The sequence below is a fragment of the Triturus cristatus genome, chromosome 4_1 (genome assembly GCF_964204655.1).
Source record: "Triturus cristatus chromosome 4_1, aTriCri1.1, whole genome shotgun sequence".
Classification (NCBI taxonomy): Eukaryota; Metazoa; Chordata; class Amphibia; order Caudata; family Salamandridae; genus Triturus; species Triturus cristatus.
In genome coordinates this window covers 417,641,563-417,667,587 of record NC_140585.1, presented here as the reverse complement: position 1 = coordinate 417,667,587, position 26,025 = coordinate 417,641,563, and the positions used below count along the sequence as shown (strand labels likewise).

General features: G+C 44.6%; 1 protein-coding gene across 6 annotated transcripts in view; it reads right to left on the bottom strand.

The window, feature by feature from the left end:
* Positions 1-26,025, bottom strand: part of RIC8B (RIC8 guanine nucleotide exchange factor B) — a 462,890-nt gene that overhangs the window by 228,337 nt on the left and 208,528 nt on the right. For all 6 annotated transcript variants that reach the window (XR_014981275.1, XR_014981276.1, XM_085652537.1 and 3 more), the window contains one exon: positions 23,741-23,894. Coding sequence is in view for 4 of the 6 variants with exons in the window: in XM_085652537.1 (XP_085508663.1) it covers positions 23,741-23,894 (154 nt within the window). In the remaining 2 variants the exon portion in view is untranslated. The remainder of the gene's footprint in view (positions 1-23,740; positions 23,895-26,025) is intronic.

Here is a 26,025-nt window from a genome sequence, read left to right as displayed (position 1 = left end):
CATTAAATGGCCCCACACATTTTCAGATAAGATTTATATTCAGTCACTTTTCCTCTGAGGGCATCACACGATCATTGAAGGAGGTGGCACAAAATGGCCTTTGACCCGGGTATCCCAGGAAGTGACACCACTACACGTTTCTTCTTCCTGCCTGTACCATAACGAGGTATGATACAGAGGAAAAAAAAGGATTATTCTGCCTCCCTGACCATTTTCAGGCACCTTGGCATGCCCAAGACCTCAGGGCTCCCAAAATTAGCATATTTGTCTCAAACAGACGAGACAGAGCATCTAGGCCCTCTATTATTCCCGATCACCGAGAATCAAGAGACTAATCAGGATGATTATTTACCAAAATCTTTTTCTTATTGAATATTATATTTGATGTCAAGCACCCTAGTGACAAAAGACCCCCGCAAGATATCACATGAAAACACCTTAAAATTAATAAACCTCATAGGAGTTTAAAAGGAAATGTTTGCAACTCTGGCTATAAAATCCCAGTAAAGCCTGAATGATTAATGGGTTGTCTTCAGACTAACTGTACGTTTCCACATAATGTGGATTAGGGGAAGAGATGGAGAATGGAGAGGCAACATGGCTAGTGGCAGTTCAGTTGGAAATTGTGAAAGCTGGGGCCTCTGAAGTGGGATATGCTGTTTTTGGTCAAAATTAACTTGCCAATCTCATCTCATGCAACAAATTGATTTAAACAACAGTGATGGTATTTCTATCAGATAACCGCACTTTGAAGTAGTAGCATCTGGCACATTATCTCCGCTTGAAATGGCCTAACGGACTGGAGCTCCCGGCTTTGAAGCACCACCACCAAAGGGGAGTTGCTCTAGGTTTTGGTTTTCTAAACTAACGGTTGGGTTAGACTCGGACTAGTTTCTATCGCACACATAGCTTTGAGCATTGGTGGTGCACACATCACTTTTAAAGCAAGCACCCTAGTGTGTGCTTCCTTTCAAATGTGTGATTATCACGTGTGGATGTCCAGATGGTAAAACAGGCCAGATGTTTTCTCAGTTTTAGATAACTGTTTATCAATTTTTGGACCTGGCTCAGCCAATTTGGAGGTATGGAGGTTTTCTCACACACTATAGGTACAATTGCTCAATCTTTGTAGCCTCCTCAAAACAATCTTAAAAAGTTAACCTTACCCTTTGTTCGCTCACGCTTTCTTTGACTTTGTTATAGTCTTCTTTGACCAATTTCCTGGTGTTTTGGCTGTTAAGTGAGCAGAATCAATAATATTTAAGCCAAAGTTTGCTTCAATGTCCCTGTCAGTCTTCAATGTCCCTGTCAGTCTTCAATTTGTCAACTATGATTCCTCTTTACCCAACACCAGTGTTTAGGCATGGAAGAGAAATAAACCCAATTCAATAATTATCTTAGATACAGGCTGCCAGGGGCCTCTTCACAGAGCATCATAAAAAACCCTTACAAACTGACAGATTAGAAGGGCTTAACATTCAATCTAATGATGCAAAACATATATGGAAAACATCAGCTTTTCAACAGGAGATGACCACCTTATTTACTGTTGCTCAGAAGAGGACTGAAAGAAGGACAGGCTATATGATTAGGTTGCCTTTAAACTGCTGGGTACACTGCCGCCGAGAAGTTGGTCAAGAAACCATCAAATTGTTTACCTATTGCAAGTAGAGGCCTTTCAAAGGTCAAGACTGTTTTTTCCAGAACTGTAGACGACCGACACTGGTGGAAGGAGCCCACCCCCATCTTGGATGTAGTCGGTGAGGGGGTCTGACCATCCTTCACCCAACACTGATACTGCCCATCACCCATGGCTGGTGGGCTGCCTGCCTTTCGCCGCTGCCACTTTCAATGTAGGGACTATATTTCTGCTCGTATTCCGCCCCTTGCTCTTTCAGATGTATAATATTGTTAATCCTGATTTGTGATCTATTACCTGGAATTAAAGCCAAAACTGATCTTTTGCCTGTTTGATAATAAATAAGGTTTATTGAGCTGGGCTGGTGGTGCACAACATCTTGGCAGCCTTTCACAGTTGTCTCAGACACACTCTCCAGCTGGTGCTACATAAACAGAGAAATCTGCAGGTTTCTCTTGCTCTGAATGACCACCAGGGATCCAGAAGAGTCTCTTTTCATCTTAGAGACCTGAAAGCTGTAGGTGCCTCCATAGTCTTTTGTTGCATGGAAGGTTCGGACCGGCCCCATTCTCAGCCGCCGTTCTTCTTGCAGGGTCACGAATGCCGATCTCATCCAGTCACCCTGCTCGCCCAATCCCTGATCTTTGATCCAAGGACTCACCTGACCCAGGATTCTATTGCTGCTTTCCACCACTCGACCAGGGTCTGCCCACTCCCAACGAGTCCATCAGTGTCATCGCTCTCCCGCAATACCACTGGTGCCTTGCGCTTTACTCCTATCCCACTTGTATGTGATCTAGGGTCGATCATTTTGTATGTTGGAACCCTCCATCTTGATTTGATGTAACGCTGCACTCGATTACCCACATCCAACCCTGGATCCTGCTGCTGCTTCTCAGCCCAATGTTCTAGTTTCTGTCTAATACTATGGAATTGCCGTGGCGCAACTGCTTTTCACACAGCCCTGTTGTAAACACAGTTTCTGACCTTCATTCTCATGGAGGTGGTGCTCCCGTTATGTCGTAAATTGGCTGCGATTAAATTAGCGTTAGCAGAATCCATCTGGTATTTAGAGGCTATCCTGTACATTTTGTGGAATCCATTTTGTATTTCTGGCAGCCATTTTGTCTTCCCTTGTGCTCTGTTTAAAGGACTGGCTATACTTAGACTCTGCTACCCTGCACATGCGCAGGAATATCTAACTGTCCATGCATCTGTTTTTAGTCTGTAACTATCAGGTTGTTTCTACCAGAGTCAGCAACTGCTAGCTCCTCCTTTACTGTTGACGGTGCATTTCTGTATGACCATCTATGTATGTAACTCTTCTCATGTATGCTTGCACTGCCCTTTTCCTGAGCCCCTGTGTGGGTATAAAAGACCCATGGTTCTTCTACTCTGTGTGCTACCTTCATTCAGCACCACAGGGTGCTGGGTGAGTGTGGTTCCACCTCCTGAGGTTTAATAAACTATGTATTTTCTATTTCAGTTTCTGTGCCAACTTCTTTCTAATAGTCTGAGGACTCTGTGCAGAGAAAGGCGAACCCCTTGCACTGGTAGGCCTAGCTGAGGCCTATTTTCTACAATTGGCGCCTCAACTTGGGGCTCATCGGTGACTCGGATGCCCAAAGGATAGGTCGCGACGAAGGATTGGAATCTCGCTCTGGACGTGATCACTGCCCGATAAGACCAGAGTCTTGGCATCCACGGCAACTTTTCCTTTCTTTCTGATCTGACCATCCAGGTGGCACCGGTCCTCGACTGAGATCTCTTCTGTTGATTCACCGTGCAGTGACCATTTGGTCGATTTTAGAACTTGGCAGGATGAATCTGGACACCAAGTGATTGGTAATTGTCTGCGGCGCTTGCTGTTGGTTTTGATGCCTGTGATTGGTAAGGTAGTTTAGTAACGCTTACTGTGGCTTTGAGTATGGTATATTTTGTGTTGGCCAACTTGGTTTGTTTTGATATATGTGACTTGCAATTCACATAGGCAGGTAATGAGGAGAATTTTCTCTAACTGAATTGATTTGAACGGCACATCGTACTAAAGGTACCTTAAGTGCTACTTTGATTATAATATTGCATATTCTGCACTATTTTTGGCATGCCTGTCTTTAGCACACTTCAAAAGATGTGTTGCTTTTGGAATGGTACCTTGAATCTTGATGAAGCACAACTGGCCCCCCCCCCCCGGAGGGGACGCCTAATAGGGATATGTATATTAAGTATTGTCTTTCTTCTATAATGTACAGCGCATTATGGAATAAAAATACTTGTAAGTGGTGACTAGTACCCCGAGGAACTAAATATGTACATAAAAGGATCCTGGTCTGTGCACTTAGTAACATTCATAAGTGATGAGATGCAGAGCGTTTTTTTTGTGTTCTGCCAGCCAAATCTGGTGAATATGACTTGCAACTAGTATTTACAAATGGTTTGGTTTAAGTACAGTCTGTGGGCTGTCTTTTGTTTCTGTCTTAAGTGTTGAACTGTGGGTTAAATGTGTGTTTACATGTTATGGTGTGGTAAATTGTGTTTTGGATGTTGCTAGCACTGGAAAAAGCGTGTGATTGAATGACTGTGAATATGTGGAAGAATTCTGAGAAGTGAAATTGTTAAGGAGTAAATTCAATTTGGTCTCATCACCATCAATAAGTCGCAAAAGGAAATTTAGAGGGGTGTAGCTAGAGAAAGAGCAGCCCCTGTGATTTGATGACACCCTTAATGTACAAAAGTATTAATGAAGAGTAATTAGGGACCGGTTAAAAGTTTAGCTTGCAAAAATTGTGGGTATTTCGAATTTGCAAATTGTTCCTATGCAGCTTTGTGTTCTTGGTGGTTCAGTGAGCCAATGTGCTGGGTCCACAGGGTTGTGGGTTCTAATTTAAGCTGAACCTGCTAATCTGAGAATTGAACCTAAACTTATGACCCTTGAAAAGAAATTGTATATTAAAATAAATTTTTCCATAGGGCAAATTATTGCAGTTTAGATAAAATTAGGAAGGCTTTTTGTCTTTGACAGCTTCAGGGCTGTGCAAGGCAGATTTTGACCTTGCAGCCTGTAAGGTGGGGGCTAAAAATAGGGGAGTGAACCAGGAGGTGAAATCACTGCTTAGAAAGCTTCACTGACATGAAAATGTGTAATGCTTGCAGCAGGACAGCCTTGGAGAGAGGTGGGGGCCCGGAGCACTCGCTGTGGCCCGGTTCTGCGCTGAGGGGCTATTTTTAGCTTCTCTGATGAGACAGGGCAGCTGAGGAACGAAACTCAAGGAGCCTTCCTCGGCCCTATTTTGTGCAAAGACCAGTTAGACTTTCCATAGAAAACTGTTTTTATTTTTTTTTAAAACTGTTGCATTAATCCTAGACAAAAAGTAAAATGATGCTCTTGCTTGAAATTTTAAGGGCTATATGCCTATATAAAAACGATTTTCCAATTGGGAATTAATTTTCTCAGTGGAAATTGTGGCGCAAAGCTAACACGGATTATCGGATAAGAGTTTTACCTTTAGAAAGTTAAAATTAAGATGACCTGTGTAAAGAGAAAAACGAAATTGTGTGTTTTACAATAGACTAAATTCAGATACAAAATGTCACAGCATTTATCTTTTGTATAGGGTATTCAAAGGCATTCACATTATACAGAACGACAGAGTTGTGTTGGCTTGAAAGGTTGACTTGAAAGGCGTGTGAATTCGACGCCTTTACGTGTCAAACAGCTGTGTCAGCAAGACTATTTCTATTCTCTGCGGACTCCGGCCACAGAGAACAGCTAAAGTCAAACACGTTGTAAAATGCGGCATTTCAGACTGCTGTTTTAAAAGTTAGAAATATAGTTTCATGATTTTTGATAAACAGAGGGCAGGTTGACAGTAGGGATTTCTTTTCTTAATGCCTTTTTTTAAAAATAAGGATAAGAGTGGTTTTTGATGTTAAATAATAATGACTGTCCTTCATTTAAAACTGGCGCAGACTTAAGATATTTCAAGATAAGCTTCTGTGCTTAGGGCTAAGAATTAATGTGTTTCAATATGATAGGCAAAGGGATGCAGCTTGCTTTTCATATGTGGACTCATCAAAATGATTGGATTTATTTTAAAAAAAAATATATATATATATACATATATTTTTATTATTTTGTGATTTCAAATAGGTGCATTAAATTCGTTTTTTAATATTTATAATGCCTAATAATGATACTGTGACCTCCTAGCATCCAAATTGCATTTAAGCCGTGCTATACAGCAATAGGGGGTCAATTACATGTGAAAATGTCACTTTACCCAGGCGTACAAAACTCAGTTTTATAAGGGCATACATTATACATTTCTGATGCCACATCTCTGGGATATGTAGAGGACATTCTGGGGATGACTATTATGCAAAAATATTGTAGGATATTAATTTTTAAGTGCCCTAAAAATCAAAGTCGAAATTGAGTAAAAATTCACTATTTAAATGAGATTTCTCCAGTCAGAGCAGCTTTTAAACTGCCTTAGACTCAAGTAAATGCACATATGTACGCATAAAACTTCATAGCTGACATTTATATTGCTCAAGCACTCAGCACCTTGATTCTCAATATACCTATGTACAAAAACTGGCAGAAGTTATTAAGCTTACCTCTGAAATTGCTGGTAGACACACAGAGTGGGTTTTGCTGCTCTGCCTTCGGTCTCTAGGGTCACTTTGACTTGGGAGCCCCGCATGACAACCTTGCATACAAGCTGGAACAGCTGCATAGGTTAAAGGCCGAACTCCTACATTTAGAAGTCTGGCAGGGCTCGGGTTCACATGAGCTTTGACATTTCGACATTTGAAAGACGAAATGGCAGGGGAAGAAAGAGGTTTTTGCTTACCTTTTTTTGGTAAAAGCAAGTTTTTGTGTGCACTCAATGAACATAGTATATGTGACCTCTCTTTAAAAGACAATGGCTCTGCCATATATATATAGTATAAATGTTTTTAGGGTTGAATTCAGGAAGCAATGGGATTCAGTTTGAATTCATGCGGCCTCATGTTGCACTAGTACATTTGCTAAAGGAATATATTCTTTGGCTAGCTGAAATGTGCTATTTAGCTCCTCAGAGTTTGTTTATGCCCAGTTGCTACAAATTGGGGTTGATAGTGTTGACAGAATGAAACCTGGTACAGGTTTCTTACTGTCAAAACTGGGGAGAGGGGGCTAGCTCCTCTACAAATTAAGGGTAGGCAAATTTATGTGTTCTCTCTCTTTTTCTTAATTTTTTTCGAGCCTGTCTAAACTGTCTGTGAAATAACCATGAGACATTTAATTGGCTATTCAGTAATACTGTTTTAAACATTATTAGCATTAATAAAACGAATAAATATATTTTGCTATGTTACTACCCGTCCTCTCTGATGGAATTATGAGAGGATGAGTAGTCTAGATTGCTGCTTCCTTATTTTGATCTTTAAGGGGAACTAGCTGTGGGTAGTTTTTGTTTGAAAATTCTCAGGTGACAACACCACTATTGTTTGTTATTCTCATGCTACATACAGTTTTGCAAGGGCATTGCTAGTTTTATTAGCTAGTCTGTGTAAATAAACTGGCAGTCCTTACTAGAACTAATGTTGCATAGTTTGGATTGTGAAAATGTAGAATGCAGGGAAGAGGTCTATGTGATCCTTAGCAAACATTTTTGAGGAAAATATTGTTTTATAGGAGTCTGTTAGTCACAAGATGTTCCACTGGAGAACGTGTACCCATTATGTTGAAGTTTTTAGTTCTTTGTGTAATAAGAATCTTTGTTAAATTAGCAGTGTTAGATTTTCCTGTTGCTCCTATAACATGAGAGCATGGTCCTGAGTATACAATGTAGGTGAATTAAGAAAAATCATTTTAGAAGTGTCTGCAGTCCTGTACAAATAATGCAATGTTTAGGAGTAAACGTGTATAACATTTCCTTTTTCTTGAGGGTCTTTAGAAATGAACACAGACTTCCTTGACTGCTTGGCATTGGGTGACGTATTACTCTTGTCAGTTCACTAAAGAGTTCCTTTTATACTTGCCAATAGGTTCAGGCTGTTGTTTTATTTACTCTCACATATATGAAAGTGGTTCCAAGGTGCCTTGTTAATATATGGGGCGTCCCTCGACTAGGAAGTATTCCGAGACTATCCTCTCTGTTGATAGATTATTTCTGTGCCTTGTCTAAAGACCTTTTGTTCTGTCCACCAATAGATATTTGCTGCTTTACAACCATTGCCAGAGGGGCGCTGACATCAGATCCAGCTTGAGGAGTCAGCACCAGTCCAGCTTGAAGTCAAAGTGAAGGTAACCAGCACAGGCATTACTGGCAACCAGGACCTCAGTGAAGGTAGAAGGCCGGAAGCATTGTGATGAGAGTACCCCTGCTACTATCTTGGGCGAAAGACGGGGTCACAAATCAGAAAGGAGAAATCGTGGATCAAGCTTTTGATGCCCAGCCGAGAGTCACAGACCGACCAGGAAGGCGAGAAAGTTTTTGCTTGAGGTAACCCCCTTTGAAACAAGGGTTGCTTCAGAGATCCTAGCATCAGGCCTCTGAATCCTGGTCCTAAAGTGGCTGTAAAGTTTTCACCTTTGTTGGCCAAGATCTATGGCCCCAACGAAAGAGCAGTGTGCCAGCAGAGCAATACAGGTGTTAGGGAAGGACTTGAGTTCAGGGTACAGGTGCTGTGTCTCTGGTGCCTGTTAGATTGAAATGAAGAAAACTGGTGCACTGCCTGAGACACTGGACAGGATCGCTGAGCGCATTTGCCCTGGTGGGTGATTGCCCTATCCTGAAAGAAGAAACTTTTCCCTTGAAACTAGGCCATGATTCCTGAGTTGCGAGTTGTGCAGCTCCACCGTGGGAACAACAAGAGCCTGCCTGTGAGGCTCAAACGGACACAGGGAGAAGACTCCCCTCTGGTTGGTTGTACAGCGGCTTTAATTTCCCAAGGACTTCTTTTTATTTTTGTTGAAAATGTACCCCATTGATCGTCCCATTTTTGAGGAGGAGCAACCCTTTGCAGCTCTTCGTCCTAATTCTCATGGTCCTGTCTAGTTCTCCTGGTCCTCTGGATCCAGGATCATTTTTGTAAATAATATGTCTGACTGCTTTAATGTTTGTATTGGGTATAATGATAGATACTCTAGCCCTCATAAAGGAAACACTGGAAAAGTCTAGCGAAAATGTTTTTGAAGTTGAAATTGATGGTAACTGAAATGCATAGGAGCCTTGAAAATGTTTTTACTGGATGGTTCCAGGATTTGCTTAGGACTAGAAAGCTAATAATTCTGTTTCTGATAATAGTAATTACTCTCTCCTGCTATCTGTATGACCCAATTCTCTGTTCCCTTTGTACTTCTGTTTATACCTCATACATACCCGCTTAACAATATTTAGAATGAGAAATGCCCACCTAGCAATGAATTAGGATATTTATGGAGAAAAAAAAATTAAAAATTAATATGCATATTTTTCATTTTTCCTACTGGATTATGGGAGATGTCTTCAGCTAACGCTAAAAGGGTCGTCTGTCGTAAATTGGCTGCGATTAAATTAGCGTTAGCAGAATCCATCTGGTATTTAGAGGCTATCCTGTACATTTTGTGGAATCCATTTTGTATTTCTGGCAGCCATTTTGTCTTCCCTTGTGCTCTGTTTAAAGGACTGGCTATACTTAGACTCTGCTACCCTGCACATGCGCAGGAATATCTAACTGTCCATGCATCTGTTTTTAGTCTGTAACTATCAGGTTGTTTCTACCAGAGTCAGCAACTGCTAGCTCCTCCTTTACTGTTGACGGTGCATTTCTGTATGACCATCTATGTATGTAACTCTTCTCATGTATGCTTGCACCGCCCTTTTCCTGAGCCCCTGTGTGGGTATAAAAGACCCATGGTTCTTCTACTCTGTGTGCTACCTTCATTCAGCACCACAGGGTGCTGGGTGAATGTGGTTCCACCTCCTGATGTTTAATAAACTATGCATTTTCTATTTCAGTTTCTGTGCCAACTTCTTTCTAATAGTCTGAGGACTCTGTGCAGAGAAGGGCGAACCCCTTGCACTGGTAGGCCTAGCTGAGGCCTATTTTCTACAGTTACACTGTGCCTTCCTGGAGTTGGAGCTCCATACACTGCTACAGCGTTTTCTTCTCTAGCTATATGGTGTTTGCCTCTATCCTCTAACATTATATCAATCAGCCTCTTTGGCCGTGGACATGTGATCTCCTGCCTGCATTTGGAGAGCAGTGGACAGATAAGTGACTTTTGCGTCTTCACACTCTTTTGTGCACAGCCCGTTACTACTCCTCCCCCCGAGACTCTGTCACAGGGCGCCGATCATGCCAGTCCCCAGGGGGTCGGGCCTCTTCTCAAACCAGGATCTGCTTGACTCTCTCAATCCTTACCCCAAACATCTATTGTTCTTGTCGCAAACAATGTCTAACCTGTAATTGTACTGTACATCTATATGGTTTATCTCATTTGTCATTCCTCTTTGCTCCTATACGCCAGAACTTAAATGACCACTATAACAGACCCCTGTTTGCGACACTTATTGGAGCTAGATACAGAAAATGGACATTAAGGCCATTTCAAATATATCCTGGTATTAGATAAGGATCCTCTCTGCCTCCCCATATAGTAGCCTTCTCTCCTGCTCCCATAAGGACGTATATCTGTAAGAGGCCCCATCTGCTCTCCCCAGCTTGCATCACCCAGCAAGGATCTTACCCATGCCAGCAAGCTTAACGCCCTACTATTCTATGTATGAAATGACTAATACCTAATAAACTACCCGCCAAACCTAACCAAAAAGCCATGAGAAATCTCAAACACAAAATCGTCAACCTTAACAAAGAAAATCTCCGGAGTATCCTCTTGGGAGGGCCACCGACCAGTACTAAATACCTGGGTATCCAACTACAGAGAGATAAGGATCAGGTCCTCCAACGTAACTATGGGGGTGCAGTGGTGGCCTTGACTGCACAGGTGGACAGATGGCTTAAGTAACCTCTTTCATTGGTGGGGCAAGTGGCCATTATTAAGAGGGTGGTGCTGCCACTTTTTTTATATTTACCAATATACCCATTCCACTGCCACAATCCTTCCTCCGTAACCTTCGTGGCATACTCTTATGATTATTATGGGTGGGGGGCCACCAACGGGTGCGCTGGGAAACATTGATCCTTCCTTATGAGCATGGAGGCCTTGCAGTACCAGACTTCTACCTTTATTACCTCGCATCCCAATGCTATTACACATATCATTGGTATCACCCAGACGCACGCCTTCCGTATATGCCCCCAGAGCGCGCTCAGCTGGACGGACTACTCCACTTGCAGAAACTACCTCGGGCATACCGCTAGAAACCGAAGACATACAGACGGTCTCCACGACCTGCTGCAGTCTGCGACGCATGTTGAATAGCGGCCCCCCTCTACTCGAACGCCATCCCTTCATCAGATAACCCTTGGATTCCACCTGCAAGGGAAGTATTAGTTAAACGAACGCTTAGCAGACACTCATTGGCTACCCTTGGCGACATATTTCCCAATGGATACGTTATGCAGCTGATACATGGGGGTGCAAAACACCTCCTACATTGATCGCTTTGTTTTCAAGAGACTCCAGAGCACCATCAGATATCTTAATTCCACATACCCACTCTCACCAGACGATTTTCCACCCCTGTCCTTGGTAATTACAGCATCTGATGGCAGGCATATGATATCAAAGCTATACCACGCCTGTATGGATTCCAACACACAGGTGCGGGAGGTCTGAGAGAAGGAACTAGGAGCCCCGCTTTCAGACCAAGTGTGGGGCTATTGCTGTGCACAAATAAAGCATATTTCCATCAATCACAGACAACAATTGATACACTTCAAATATTTACATGGGTGTTATCTCTCCCCAACGGATATTGCCAAGTTGGATTGTACCAGATCTGACAAATGTTTGAAATGCAAAGCTCCCGGAGCAGACTCTGCCCACTTAACTTGGACATGCCTGATGATTGCCAGTTATTGGAGAAATATATATTCCCACACCTCAGACATGGCAGACTATAAGATGACCCTGCAACCCAGTGGTCCCCTTGTTGGGCTACACCTTCAAAGTACTCCAGACGATCTGCCTACTGGTTTGTATGGCACTGTTGCTGGGCAAGAGGGAGATATCTCTGAGATGGGGAGGGATCAGACAGCTCTCCGCTAAAGAACGGGTGGACAGCATGAGTAGATGTGAGAGTATGGGGGAGGACTATGCTAATCTACAACACCTCACATCTCGTCCCGAAGACATTTGGTCACCCTTCCGTATATATCTCCACACCGGTTAGACTTGGCATGTTTTGGCGTGTTTCCCTAGAGGTTTCGCTTTCTGCTTTCCTGGTTTTGACTCTTTGACTGCTGATCAGTGGTAAAGTGCAAGTGCTCCTGTGGTAAATTGTGTTATGGATTGGTGTTTCCATGATTGGATATTTGTTTTACTTGTTAGTCCCCAGTAAAGTGCACTGAGTGTGCCAGGGCCTGTAAATCAAATGCTACACTAATTGTGCCACCCACGTGAGTAGCCTTAAAAAGGTAACACAGACCTGCCCTTGCAGAGTCTGCGTGCAGTTGGTAACTGCCATGTCGACTTGGCCAGTTCACACACTTGCCAGTCCCTAACCTTCCCTTTTCTTACATGTCAGGCACCCCTAAGGAAGGCCCAAGGTACCCCTGTGGGCAGGGTGCAGTGTATGTGAAAGGTAGGACATGCCCTGGTGTGTGTTGCATGTCCTGATAGTGAATTACAGCCCATTTAGTTTTTCACTATTGTAAGGCTAGCTGTTCCCCATAGGACAGAATGGGAAGTTTGTTTAGAACATCTTATAAACATAACTGGCCCAGGGAACTAGGTAGGAAAATACAATTTAGTATGCCTGAACTCAGAATCTAAAGATGCATCTTTCAGTGAAGGTGATTTTTACATTCTGTGTTCAAAAATACGACTTTTAGAAAGTAGGTATTTTCTTGCTCAGTCATCCAGTGTGCCTCTGCTGGAATGTGGATTGCCTGTCTGGGTTTTGGATGACAGAAAGCTGGGGGAGCAGGAGTGGCTCCAGATAGTCTAGGTGGGTCAGAAAAGGACTGAATAAACCTGGGCTGCGATGGGGGAAGAGGGAGGAGATTTCCTTGCATCTCAAAGGGCCTGGTCTGCCTCTGACAATGCCGTCTTCATCTCCTGCCAGGAAATCACACCAGACTCCATCAGAGAGGAGATCGACCTGCAACGCGTGTAACTTCGCGGACCCGACGACTCCTGTACCAACCTCTGGAACCGCCGTGTTTTCGGAAACTCAACGAAGAGGTCGTGGGCGCCTGCATCTCCAAAAGGTACTGTTTGCGGGTCTTCCCGACACCGTAGCTGGCCCGCGACGCCGCGGTCAACCAGAACTGTTTGGAGTTGTTTGCTCATGACGCTGTGATTGCCACAGACGGAGCTATCGACATCAAGGAACTGTTTTTAAAGCTCATTTTGACCACTATTGGCTCATAGGTACTGTATTGTGGATCTGTTTTGTTTTTGGACTGGTCTTTAAGTATATAAAAAACTTGGCTATTTTTCTAAACTGGTGTGGTGTCCTTTTGTAGTGCTTACACTGTATTACTATAGGTTATGTGCAAATGCTTTACACACTGCCTCTAAGATCAGCCTGACTGCTCATGCCAAGCTACCAAGTGGGTGAGCAGGGGTTATTTTAGGAGTGTAACTCCCTTATCCTGACCGGGAAGAAGGGTCCCTAATTGGACAAAGGTACAAGCCCTTGCCAACTAGAGAACCCCATGTCTAACATTGGTGGCAGCAGTGAGGATAGGACTTGCGTTTGCACTTGACTTACAGTGATTGGTGTGCACTACTAACATATCGCAGACCATTACGTGCCACATACTAGTTTTTTTTCATTCTGGCCTATTTTTGATCTTGCCAGTTTTGAACTCGCTACTTCGTCATGACGGAATCAAGAGCATCATCCGTTGCATCCCTGGAAATTGCCTTTGAGGAGGATAGGTTGGAAGCCTACAATGTTAGTGAATGGAAATCAATTTGCAAGAACTTAAAAGTCCAAGTCAGAGGCCTCACTAGGAAGGATGAGCTACAAAAGGCGCTGATGGTCTGGGTAGCAGCCAGAGATGCCAGTGGGCAATCTGGTGATCTTAGTAGCGAAGTTGAGGAGCTTAGTCCTAGGGTGGATGTGCTTTTGGGAGGGGGGAGGCCTCAGCAGTAGCCTGTCCCCAGAAGAGCTGGAGGACAGACGGGAAGCAAGGAAGGTAGCATCAGAACTGGAGAAACTTAAGTTAGCCATGGAAGAAAAGAGAATGATGTTCGATTATGAACTCAGGATTAAAAAGCTGTATCAGAGGAGTAAAGCCAGCTCAGATGGCAGCAGCAACCCGTCAAGAAAGACAGACAGAATTGTGCATATCACTAAGAATGTACACAAGGAATTCAAGAAGGGGCATGACCTACAAAGGTGGTTTCATGGGTACGAGGCAGCAATCCATATGAATGGGGTCCCTGAGAAGAATTGGGGAGCAGGATTGTGACCACTCTTCCCAGAAGAAGCAAGGGATACTTTAATAGCTTTGGGTATGGGGTATCACCTCACCAATACAGACATGAAGGACGCCCTCCTCACTAAGTATGGTCTTACTCCTGAAAAGTACAGGGATCAGTTCAGGTCCAGTAAGAAGTCTGATGCCAACTCTTGGTTGGAATGTGTGGATGTGTTTTGCCAGTCACTGGATGGCTGGGTGAAGGGCAGTAATGTGACAGATTATCAGGGGCTCTACAATTTGATTGCATGGGAACACTGGTCTAGTCTAGGTTTTGCAGATCTGCACCAGCACCTAGTTGATAGTAAGCTGACTGACCCCAGGAAGCTTGCTATGGAGGCGGACCGCTGGGAGAGTACCAGGGTTCACAAGAAAGCGTTTGGGGGGGACTCAGCCAAAGGTAGGCAGGGTCCCCAGCAGAAAAGTGGGGGGGACAAGGGTAAAGCACAGGAGTTCTCTAAAGAGCCCCAAACTAACACCCAGGGTAAAGGTTCCCATCCCCCCGGAGATAGGAAACAAGGGGTCTCGTCAGGAAAGCCTGCTGAGACCGGCCCCCGCAAGTGTTTTGCATGTGACCAGGTGGGGCACATGAAGGGGGACCCCAGATGCTCAAAGGGGGCGCAGCCACCCATCAGTGGGCAGTCCAAAGTGTTGGCTAGTGTAGCGCTTGGGGAGAAGGAGGAGTACCCACAGAAGGGTCGGGACCCCGCAGAATGACCCTCGTCTCACTAGGGGACAGTGAGATGGTCCCAGGAAACACAGAGAAATACAGCACCTGGGTGACCATCAATGGGAAAAGGGTAGAGGCTCTCCGAGATACTGGAGCCTGTGTGACCTCAGTCCGGTGTCACCTGGTCTCTGAGAAGCAGGTAGTCCCAGGGGCATTCCACCAATTGCGGTAGACAATTCATAGCGGTAGTGTCTGATGGCGCAGGTTCCCTTTGAGTGCGGGGTGGGGGTCTGAGGTCCCTTGAGGGTGGTTGTGAGCCCTTCCATGCCTGTAGATTGTCTGCTAGGTAACGACCTGGAGCAGTCCTTGTGGAAGGATGTTGAGCTCAGGTCTCACTTGGAGATGCTTGGGTTGCCAGAGTGGGCATGCGTGTCCACTCGCTCAATGGCGGCCAGAGAGGGTGGTCAAGAGAACTTGGAGCCTGAAACAGTGGTCCAAGTCCCTGCCAACAGAAAGGGCAGGGGGCGCGGGAAACCGGCCCCTCAAGTTCCCACGGACTGGAAGGAGGCGGACCTTGAGGGGGATGCCCCGGTGCCTACAGGGGAGCAGGTATCTGAACTGGGGGACATCTCTGAGCTGACCCATTGGCAGCAAGATGGGGGTCCCACCAGGGAGGAATTCTGAAAGGAGCAGAAAGAGTGCCCTTCTCTAGAGGGTCTGCCGCAGCAGGCTGCAGACCAGGCAGCTGGTGATCAGTCCGTCTCCTATTGGACCTATTGGGAGAATGATCTCCTGTATAGTGAGCCTAAGGTCGCTGAGCCTGGGTCAGCCCGTGTGCTGGTGGTACCCCAGCGTTTCAGGACCTTCCTACTGGGTCTGGCTCATGACGTGCCTTTGGCAGGACATTTGGGGCAGGACAAGACCTTTGACAGGTTTGTCACCCACTTCTTCTGGCCCCAAATGCGAAAGCAGTCAGATGGACATTGCCGGTCTTGCCAAACTTGCCTGGCAAGTGTTAAGAGTGGGAGGAAGGCCAAAGCTCCTCTCCAACCATTTCCAGTTGTTGGAACACCCTTTGAAAGGGTAGGGATGAACATTGTGGGGCCACTGGATCCCAAGACCGCCATGGGCAAAAGGTACATCCTGGTCTTGGTGGACCATGCCACCCGGTACCCAGAGGCAATCCCTCTCAGGACGACGGTGCCAGTGGTGGGACGGGCGTTAAAGGGGATCTTTTCCCGAGTGGGGTTCCCCAGAGAGGTGGTTTCTGACAGAGGGACCAACTTCATATCTAAGTATATGTCATCCCTGTGGAAGGAATGTGGTGTGACTTACAAGTTCACCATTCCTTACCACCCACAAGGTAACAGTCTGGTAGAGAGATTCAACCAGAACTTGAAGGGCATGATTAAAGGTCTAACAGAACCCATGAGGCGTAAGTGGGACGTCCTCTTGCCGTGCCTTCTCTTTGCATACAGGGAGATACCACAGAAGTCTCTTGGGTTCAGCTCCTTTGAGCTCCTGTATGGTCACCCTGTGAGAGGACCTCTAAGTTTGGTGAAGGAAGGCTGGGAGGCAGCTCCCAGGAAAACTCCCCAGGATGCCTTTAGTTACATGCTGGCATTCTGAAACCAAACTGCCTGCTTCAGGAAACTCACTCAGGCGAACCTGGAAGCAAGCCAGGAAGAAATGAAGAAGTGGTATGACCAGAATGCCACTCTGGTCGAATTTCAACCTGGACAAAAAGTATGGGTCATGGCCCCAGTGGAACCTTGTGTCTTGCAGGACAAGTGGACTGGGCCATTTGAGGTGGTGAAGCGCAAAAGTGATGTCACCTACCTGGTGGATTTGCAGGCTCACAGGGACCCTTTGAGGGACCTCCATGTGAACCGCCTCAAACCCCACTTCAAGAGGTCTGAAGTGAGCATGCTCTTGGCGACCAGTGACAGGGTGGAAGAGGAGAGTGAGCCTCTCCCTGACCTCCTGTCAGCCAAGGAAGGTGATGGGTCAGTGGAAGGTGTGATCCTCTCCCTTACACTGACCACAGAGCAGCAGAGCGACTGTCACCGGTTGTTGGGACAGTTTGCCCCACTGATCTCCCTGACCCCCGGTGTTACTCACTGGTGTACCCATGACATGGACACCGGTGACAGCCCGCCTGTGAAGCACATGATTTACAGGTTGTCTGATCGGGTCAAGGCCAGCATCAAAGAGGAGGTCTCTAAGATGTTGGCATTAGGGGTAGTCGAGCCTTCCAGCAGTCCTTGGGCCAGCCCAGTGGTCTTGGTCCCAAAGGCTGCTGCACCTGGTGCCACTCCAGAACTGCGGTTTTGTGTGGACTACCGTGGGCTCAATGCCGTCACCAGGACTGAGGCACACCCCATCCCCAGAGCTGATGAACTCATTGATCGGTTGGGAGCTGCCAAGTTTTGATTTAACGTCTGGGTACTGGCAGATTACCTTAACCGATGGGGCCAAGGAGAGGTCAGCATTTTCAACCCCAAAAGGACATTATCAGTTCCTTTGGGTTAAAGAATGCCCCTGCCACCTTTCAGAGGTTGGTCAACCAGTTGTTGGCTGGGCTGGAGGATTTCAGTGCTGCCAACCTGGATGACATTGCAGTGTTCAGTTCCATCTGGGAAGAACACTTGCAGCACCTCAGTGAAGTGTTGAAGGCGCTGCAGACGGCAGGCCTCACGATCAAGGCCAGTAAGTGCCAGATCGGGCAGGGTTCTGTGGTGTACTTGGGACACCAGGTAGGAAGCGGCCAGGTGGCGCCCCTACAACCCATGATTGACACCATTCTGGCTTGGGAGCCTCCAAGACCCAGACAGAGCTGAGGGCCTTTTTAGGACTCACCGGGTACTACCGGAGATTCGTTAAGGGTTATGGCACCATTGTTGCCCCCTTAACCGAGCTGGCTTCCAGGAAGCAGCCCAAGAAGGTGATCTGAACTGAATCCTGCTTTTGATGCCCTGAAGGCCGCCATGTGTACGGCACCCGTGCTCAAGGCACCCGACTTCTCCAAGGAATTCGTTGTGCAGACTGACGCTTCAGAGCATGGTGTGGGAGCGGTGCTCTCACAGCTGAACGAAGAGGGCCTAGACCAGCCTGTAGTCTTCCTTAGCAGGAGACTACTCCCCAAGGAACAGAGGTGGCGCAAATTTCTCGCAGAGCAGCGCATGCGCTGGTTCAGCGAGACCTAAAAATATTGGCTATTTTTCTAAACTGGTGTGGGTTCCTTTTATAGTGCTTACACTGTATTACTGTGGTTTATGTGCAAATGCTTTACAGACAGCCTCCAAAATAAGCCTGACTGCTCGTGCCAAGCTACCAAGGGGGTGCGCAGGGGTTATTTTAGGAGTGTAACTCCCTTATCCTGACTAGGAAGAAGGGTCCCTATTTGGACAAAGGTACAAGCCCTTGCCATCTAGAGACCCCATTTCTAACAACACCCTTGACCAGAACATGTATGAGTGTTTCCAAACTCCACTCGTTCCTCATAGAGGTACCCCTCCCTATTTACATGTGTGAATTAATAGTTATTATATACACTGCATTCTGTTGCCCTTCAGAGATTGTACATGATGTTGCAGAAGTTTAGAGCGGACCTCAGCCCAAGTAATCGGACGATATGATCAATCTTTATTGTGCAATGTCAGATGCAATTTTACTCTGTATCAAAAATTTCAATAAAGACAATAAAAGAAATTAAAAAATAGAAACTCACATCAACGACCTCTACTTAGGCGTCAACAAGGGTACCCTACTGAATGACCTCATCTTCAATACCAAGCGACATGCTCAATGGAGGAAAGTCTTATCCTCCTCACTCAACACCACATTCACCAAGGAAATTCAACAAGCCATAAACCTACTATAGCGCCCTCCACATTGTAAAATGCAGTTGCCATTGTCTTCATCTATAATAACAGCACCATGCTCTTTCAATCTTCATATCGCAATCTGGAATTCTCTGTTGATCTCTTCCCCTACCTCAAGAACATATTCTCTGCCACTCCCTCACCTGCCCCCCTCGCAACTCTCCCCTGATTTTTCTCCATTAGACAACCCATCTCTTCCACCCCTCCTTTCCCCTCTTCCCACATCTCACCTCTGGTGGACACCCATTTTTCCACAGAAATCACTGCAATCCAACACATCCCCTCCCTCCAGCGATAATGTTGGCACTCTCCCACATCAACAACACTCCGACATCTGTATTCCTCCCTCTTCTTTAGACCCCTGCAGCTACATGTCCATCAATAGGATCAGTACACCCACCACTCCCTCTCAACCAACCATTCCCAAAGCTGTGAATGCTGACCCTACCGATGCTGGCTCCCTCAACTGTCCTGATTTGGCCAGTCTCCACACTACAGTGCATCCCCTAGCCAGGAGCCCCTTTGAGTCGTTACACTTCATGTTCAACACTATAAAATCTGAACTGCAGCTGATTAGGGCTAACATCCTTCAACTAGCTCATATCACCTCTAATCTTGAACACAAGCTATCCTCATATAGGACTCCCCTCCAGAAAATCAACACTCTAGGCCGAAGCAGAACCACTCCTCTTGTCCCAATAAGCTAGTCAGACAGTTTTCCAATACCGATATACTCTCCCTCTTAGACACTTCTACCCATGCTCCAGCCGACCACACTATACTTACTACTAAAATCGAGACTATTCTCACTCACCCTCTCAGGACGTCCCTCCCCAGCACTCGGTAAATAAACAAAGTACACCTCAAACATGTTTCCATTTTACATACGTCTAGGAATACCCCCAAAACATACCTTAAATGCTCATTACTCAGTCATTCAGCTGTGAAACTCGCAGCGGACATAGATGATCTTATACTTAACTTGGACCATGGCATCCTTATACTTACTGAAACTTAGCTGAACAAATCTTCATCCCCAGTTCTTGACATACTATTCGCCCCCCCAGTCATGATATCATCAGACCAGACCATTCAGAGGAGGCCTAGCCTACCTATACAGATCCACACTATCTATGAAACAATCACACGTTTCATCACTGCCCTCCTGCGAATACCTTAGAATCAACATCTCCACCAATGACAATTCAATGTGCTCTTTTTACACCTCTTACTACCTTCCTGGAGATAACCACTAGTTCAACGAACAGATCATGGAGATCATCTCCTCTAACAATGATTATCATAACAACCAGAATTTTCTTGGAACCGTCAACATTCATTGGAACAATTCCAACAACCCTCTTGTGAACAGTTTTAAATCCTTCCTCCAGGACCTCAACCTTATCCAAGCCTGCAACAACCCAACCAATAACAAATGGGGCTACGTTAGATTTAATCATTGCTAGAGAGCATACCATACAAACTAAATCTATCCTGCCTTGAAATTGAGCTGACCACCACTGCATCCCCTTCCTCATCTCAGAAAGGTCAATCATCTCTAAGGGCTAACCTGAGAAAGCCAAACATTGGGTCTGAGATACCAGCAACATTAACCCAATCACTAACTCGGCTTTCAGTAATGGCATCATATTCCCGTCCTCCTCCATGTATGATGCTCATTGAGCACTACATCGACTCTATGTCTAAAATCACGAACACTTTGCTCCCAAAACACTTAAGAGAATTCTATCTAAAAGAACCAACACCTGGTTCAATAGTAACAATAACGAGAAAACCAGATTCCTCAGATTTGCAGAAAGAGCAGAGAGACACACCCTCTCTCTGCTCAACCTCAAACTTCTAGGACAAGAGGACAATGACGAAGCACCTGCAATAGGCACATCAGAAACTCTAAAGCAGCACTCTTCCGAAATCAAATTGACACGGCAATTCATAGACCAAAAAACTGTTCGAAATTATTTTTAAAAAAACAGATGAACAGCAAACAAAATTCTCCATCCTCAGACAACAAAGCACTACTCAACTGCAAAATCTTTCCCTCCCTCTTTGTTGAGAAACCATTCTAATCACCATCCAGAACGCTATGAAACTCTTACCATGTGAACCCCCCTACACTCCATACCACTCGTGCAGGAAGAACGTCTAAGAAACCCTCTCCTCATACCTAAAAATAATACCACCTGGTCTGGCTTCAAAACCTTCGATGAAATCAACATCTTATTACTATTGACCTCGCTGCAATATTCCAACCACTTCAACTATATCCTTCCATCCAAACTCCTCAACGACTCAATTTGCCTCCTACTCCCAAATAATGGACTATGATAATCAACGCCTCACTTACCCAAGGCTCCATTCCCGCCTGCCTCAAAAGTGGACAGGTTACTCCTATTCTAAAAAAAAAAAAAATAAACTCAGACCAGTCCGACCCAGACAACTACCACCCTATCTGCAACATCCCAACTTTAGCCAAAGTCTTAGAAAGATGTCTGCACTCACAGCTTTGCAATCATATAGAACAAATCCAACTCCTAGGCCAGTCTCAATCTGGCCTCCGACTGGGTCACAGCACTGAAACTGCCTTGTCCCACATTGCGGACGATACCCTACACTCACTTGATCAGAATTAATCTTGCCTACAAATCCTACTGGACCTATCAGCAGCGATCGACTTGGTCAATCATAATACCCTTTTGAACCTATTAGAACACAGGATGGGTCTCTCTGGCACCATGCTAAAATGGTTCTCCTCTTTCCTTCACAATAGATCTCAGCGTACCATAATCAACATTGCCCTCTACGATCAGTCACCAGTCTCGCATGGCGTACCCCAAGGTTCAACTCTCTCACCAACATTGTTGAACATATACATGGAGCCCTTAGCCGAAATCCTCAAACTCAACCACATCTCCTACCACATGTATGTGGGTGACACTCAACTTTACATGAAAATTGCCTCTCCTGATGACATCAATATCCTCAATAACACCTTGACAAAAACGCAACATTGGCTGGCTCATACACCTTAAACTCAATGCCCTCAAAACAGAATTCTAATTGATCTCACCGTCCGCCATTGCCCTTAGTATCAAAGACTGGTTCCCTCATCTTACTGCCTTGAACTGTACCCCATACATCATGGACTCTGCCAAATCCTTAGGTATAATTTTGGATAATGCCCTCTCCATGCAAAACCACATCAGTGCCGCTACCTGAGGAGCTAACCATCAACTGCATGCGCCCCATTGCAGACCTCAAAACAGCAGTTCAAGCTCTTGTGTCATTGAAATTAGATTATGGTAGTGCAACCCTTGTGGGCCTCCCAAAAATCACACTTGCACCGCTAAAAGCTACTTTGAATGCCAAGCTAGGCTCATCACAGGATCAAAAAAATGCGAGCATTTAAAGCTTGACCTCCAATCACTGAAATGGCTACCTTACGAGACTAGGTTCCATCTCTAAATTGAATGTATGACCCATAAAGCATTGCACCATAACACCCCCCTCTTAACTGAACCAGAAACGGATTCTACCAGGTAGAAACAGATCTTCCAGAAGCATAAGTTCCCTACTACTTAAGCCACAAAAATGCCCCACAAAGAAAACCTACAACAGTTCCTTCTTTGGAATTGCCCCCACAATCTAGAACGCTCCACCTCCTAAGATCAGATGTAACCCATCCACGTCCATCTTAAGGAAAGAAGTAAAAATTCTACTATTCAACAAATTCCTCTGACACAGAGGCCATACCTCCCTCTCTCCATGAGTGACCTGTTCCTGCCCGTTTGTCGTTGCTTCTTATCACGCCCTCGCCCATATCTGCGACAGCCGCAATGCTGTACCTGAATTTTACAGCCATCTCCACATCATTCTGACACCCAAAGGACTCTGCTCATACCAGAACTTGATTGTCTCTGTGTTCTTATCTCTCTTCTACCTATTTGTTCTTGTAAATACTGTCCTCAGGACTTATCCCATTTTTTTATATTGCCTCCCGTTTTGTATCATACCTCTTCGTTGAGCTTGTAAATCGCTCTGTCCCCCGAAACTGTCTTGCTTTTGCTACATAAAACTCTAAATAAATAAATATTTCTGTACCAATTTTAAAGGGCAGGCCAGACCCGTGGTCTTGGATACTTCTGCGGATCGGACCTCAACATGTCCTGACTGCCCCCCCTCACCCCTCCCCCCCCCCACACACCCACCAAAAAAAGCTCTGGCTTTGTAACGCTTCCACAGAAGCCATCAACGTCAAAGGAACCAGTTCCCTTATTCATCAGCTGAGGAATCTGCAAGTAGTATCAATAAGAAAGGAGGAGGAGCTGGTGGCAGTGTTCAAGTCACTACCTTTTGAACTCCCAACCTTGATCCTATTTCAGGAGGGTATAGGTGATATCGCTGGGAAACTAAATACTGAAATCACTGGACACCAGTGTGCATGGTCCTAAATTAGTGCTGAAAAAGAGATCTTCACACTTCGACTTCCCAGAGTCCCATCTCTTCCCTACATCCTTCACCCAAACCAACAGAAGAACTTTCATAAATTATAGAGATCCTTTTAAATCATGTTTTTTTCATACAAAGTGGGAGACAAACACCACACCACTATGCCCCCCCCCTTATCCACCAGCCTCCATCCCGAGACCAATAGAATGTGTAACAAAGACACATCAATCATGTGATAGAAAATCAGTTATAACTTGAGGGATGAATGTAATACATGTAGTGACCTAAATGATTGAAATAGAATCCTGCCAACAACAAATCATGTGCCTTGACCACTCATCTATACCCCATTTCATTACATGCAATTAATCAGTGAAGTTCCATTTCAGTGTGTGGAGCAACCATAAAACAAGGATGTATTTTTAAGGATTTAAAATTCAGACGCACTATCTTTCATGTAAGACCTATAACTTAGTTCGAGAGCTATACCTTGTCTATTCTCATCTCCATAAAATCGAGCAAAACTTGAATGGCGTCCATATTCATACCGTTGTACTTCAAAGATTCTTCTTCTTCTGCTGAAACACTAATGAGCACATCCAAGCAAGAAACTGGAAAATTACTTAAAAGGTTGATTGTGTTGCTGAAAAATAAATAATAAACGGTTCTTTTAAAGACACAATGAGGTAAGTGCATTTGTAAAACAATAGTGCATTTTCATGTTTTAAAAGATCTTTACAATTTATAAGGTTTATTTAATGCAAATACAACATGAGGTACAGTCTACCACTCAAGGGATGTGGGATTCCTATAGCCGGATGCCCAGGAAATATTATCTGGGGTCAAGGACAACAAGTTTTCATGTTTATTTTGTCCTTGGACAAGTAGCCCCCAAACCCCTGTAGCACAAAACCTCTGGCTGCTAGTTTACAGTAACTTATTTTGGGGCAGAGAAGGGAACTGTCTGCAGTTGAGGTAATATTTGTGTCCATATGTTAATGCTGTTCAAACTTGTATTTATGGTTCATTAATGCAAGCCTTTATTATTATGGTGAGTGCTCTAAATAGATGCATGCTCAGACTGCACTACAGACAGTGGTTCCAGTAAAAAATAAAATGCGGAAACGTTTTCAAAGTTCAACAATATGAGGCTACGTATAAGGCTCCCAGAATGCTCTTGGATTAGATGCAAATATTTGCAGAAGCTTGAAAGCAAGTTTGATCATTCTTTGCTTTCAAAATAAAATGTTCAGATTATGAGAAACATGAAAATAAAAAAGCACAGGCAAATCCAACATGTCTGACATTGGTGGTCAGTGTTTTGGTTTTGTCAAAGAGTGTCTTGTTTTGACATGGCTTTTGTAAAACTTTATGGTTGTAGGAGAGGTCTGTCCCTCACCATTGTAACAAACACTGGCAAAAAGTCACAATATTTTTGTCTCAAAAAGCAAAAATTGACACAGTAGTTCCTGGCACTGAACAAAACTACTTAGTGTGCTGATATGCTCCTCGTGAAAGAACAGAATGCTGTCACTCACAAGGAAGCCAGCTGATAGACAGAGATAGAATTTTAACAAAAACAAAAGGTCTTGGTTAATGCCACACCTAATTAGGGGCCCAGTTCTGAAAGAAACTCACAAAAGTACACCCAAGTAATCGGTCTTAGCATTAGTGCAGATTTACGTATTTCATGAGTTCAGAACAATTTATTGAAGTGACCAGGAAATCGTACTCCTTGAAAATATTTGTGTACTGTATTTTAGAAGTAGCAAATATGCATATGTAGATTTGCTCTGTGAAAATCTGTTGAGCGTTTACAAGTTCACTTTCTCTCCAACCTCTTATTTTCCAACCCTGAAAGAGGTTTTACTTCTGCCCTTGTCAGGAGCAAAAGTTCCAACCTTTCTCAGTATGGGAGAAGATTAGAGAAGAGCTGGTGAAACCCCTTAAAACATGCAAGTTAGTAGGTTTACGCAGTCTCGAAAGGGCATTTCAACCCTGGAACTCTTGCTTACTGCTTTCTCCAGTCCCAGTATGTAGATCTGCAGAAAGGAAGCAAAATAAGGAAATTGCTAGTATTCAAGCCCCACTATAGTATTAGTCCTGGCATAATCAGAGAGGGTGTATACAGAGCTTGGCTATAACAAGATATCTGCCATAATTTGCCACCGCGCTACATGGCACCAAAGGGACAAGTAGATTTTTTCACAGGACAAGTAGATTTATGATGAATCTTGTCCCATGGACAAGTAGATATTTTATTAAACACCACACCCCTGCACTCAAGTTGATGTGGACGGTTCCAAAGTTGATGGTTGAAACTTGGGATTCTGGATGACATCCCTGGGAACCAGGAACTCATCCAAATGACTCGTCTTTAGAAATGCACTAACTTGTAATTTCTCCTTTCTACTAGCAAACCACCGGATGGTTAGCCTCAACAGATCCCAGGTTAGAAAAGGTATCCTGAGGCCTCTTAGAGTCAGTATCTGAGAATATACACACAGATATAACAGTTCTTAAGCTGTTTTTATGACTTATATCCCACTTCTGTTCAGGGGGCGCTTATAAGGTAGACTACCTCCATCAGGTATTCTTTCATTCATCACAAGGCCTCTTTAGGCTTGTGCAGCAATTAACACACGTATCCCCCCTTCCAGTAAGACACTCTTAGTCTATCTCCTGAGCATTGTCAGCTAGAAGCTTCTCGCTCATGGAAAACTCTGGCAAAGCCTGGTTGCCCAGGATTTTCAGAACAAGGGTAGGAAGTCTTG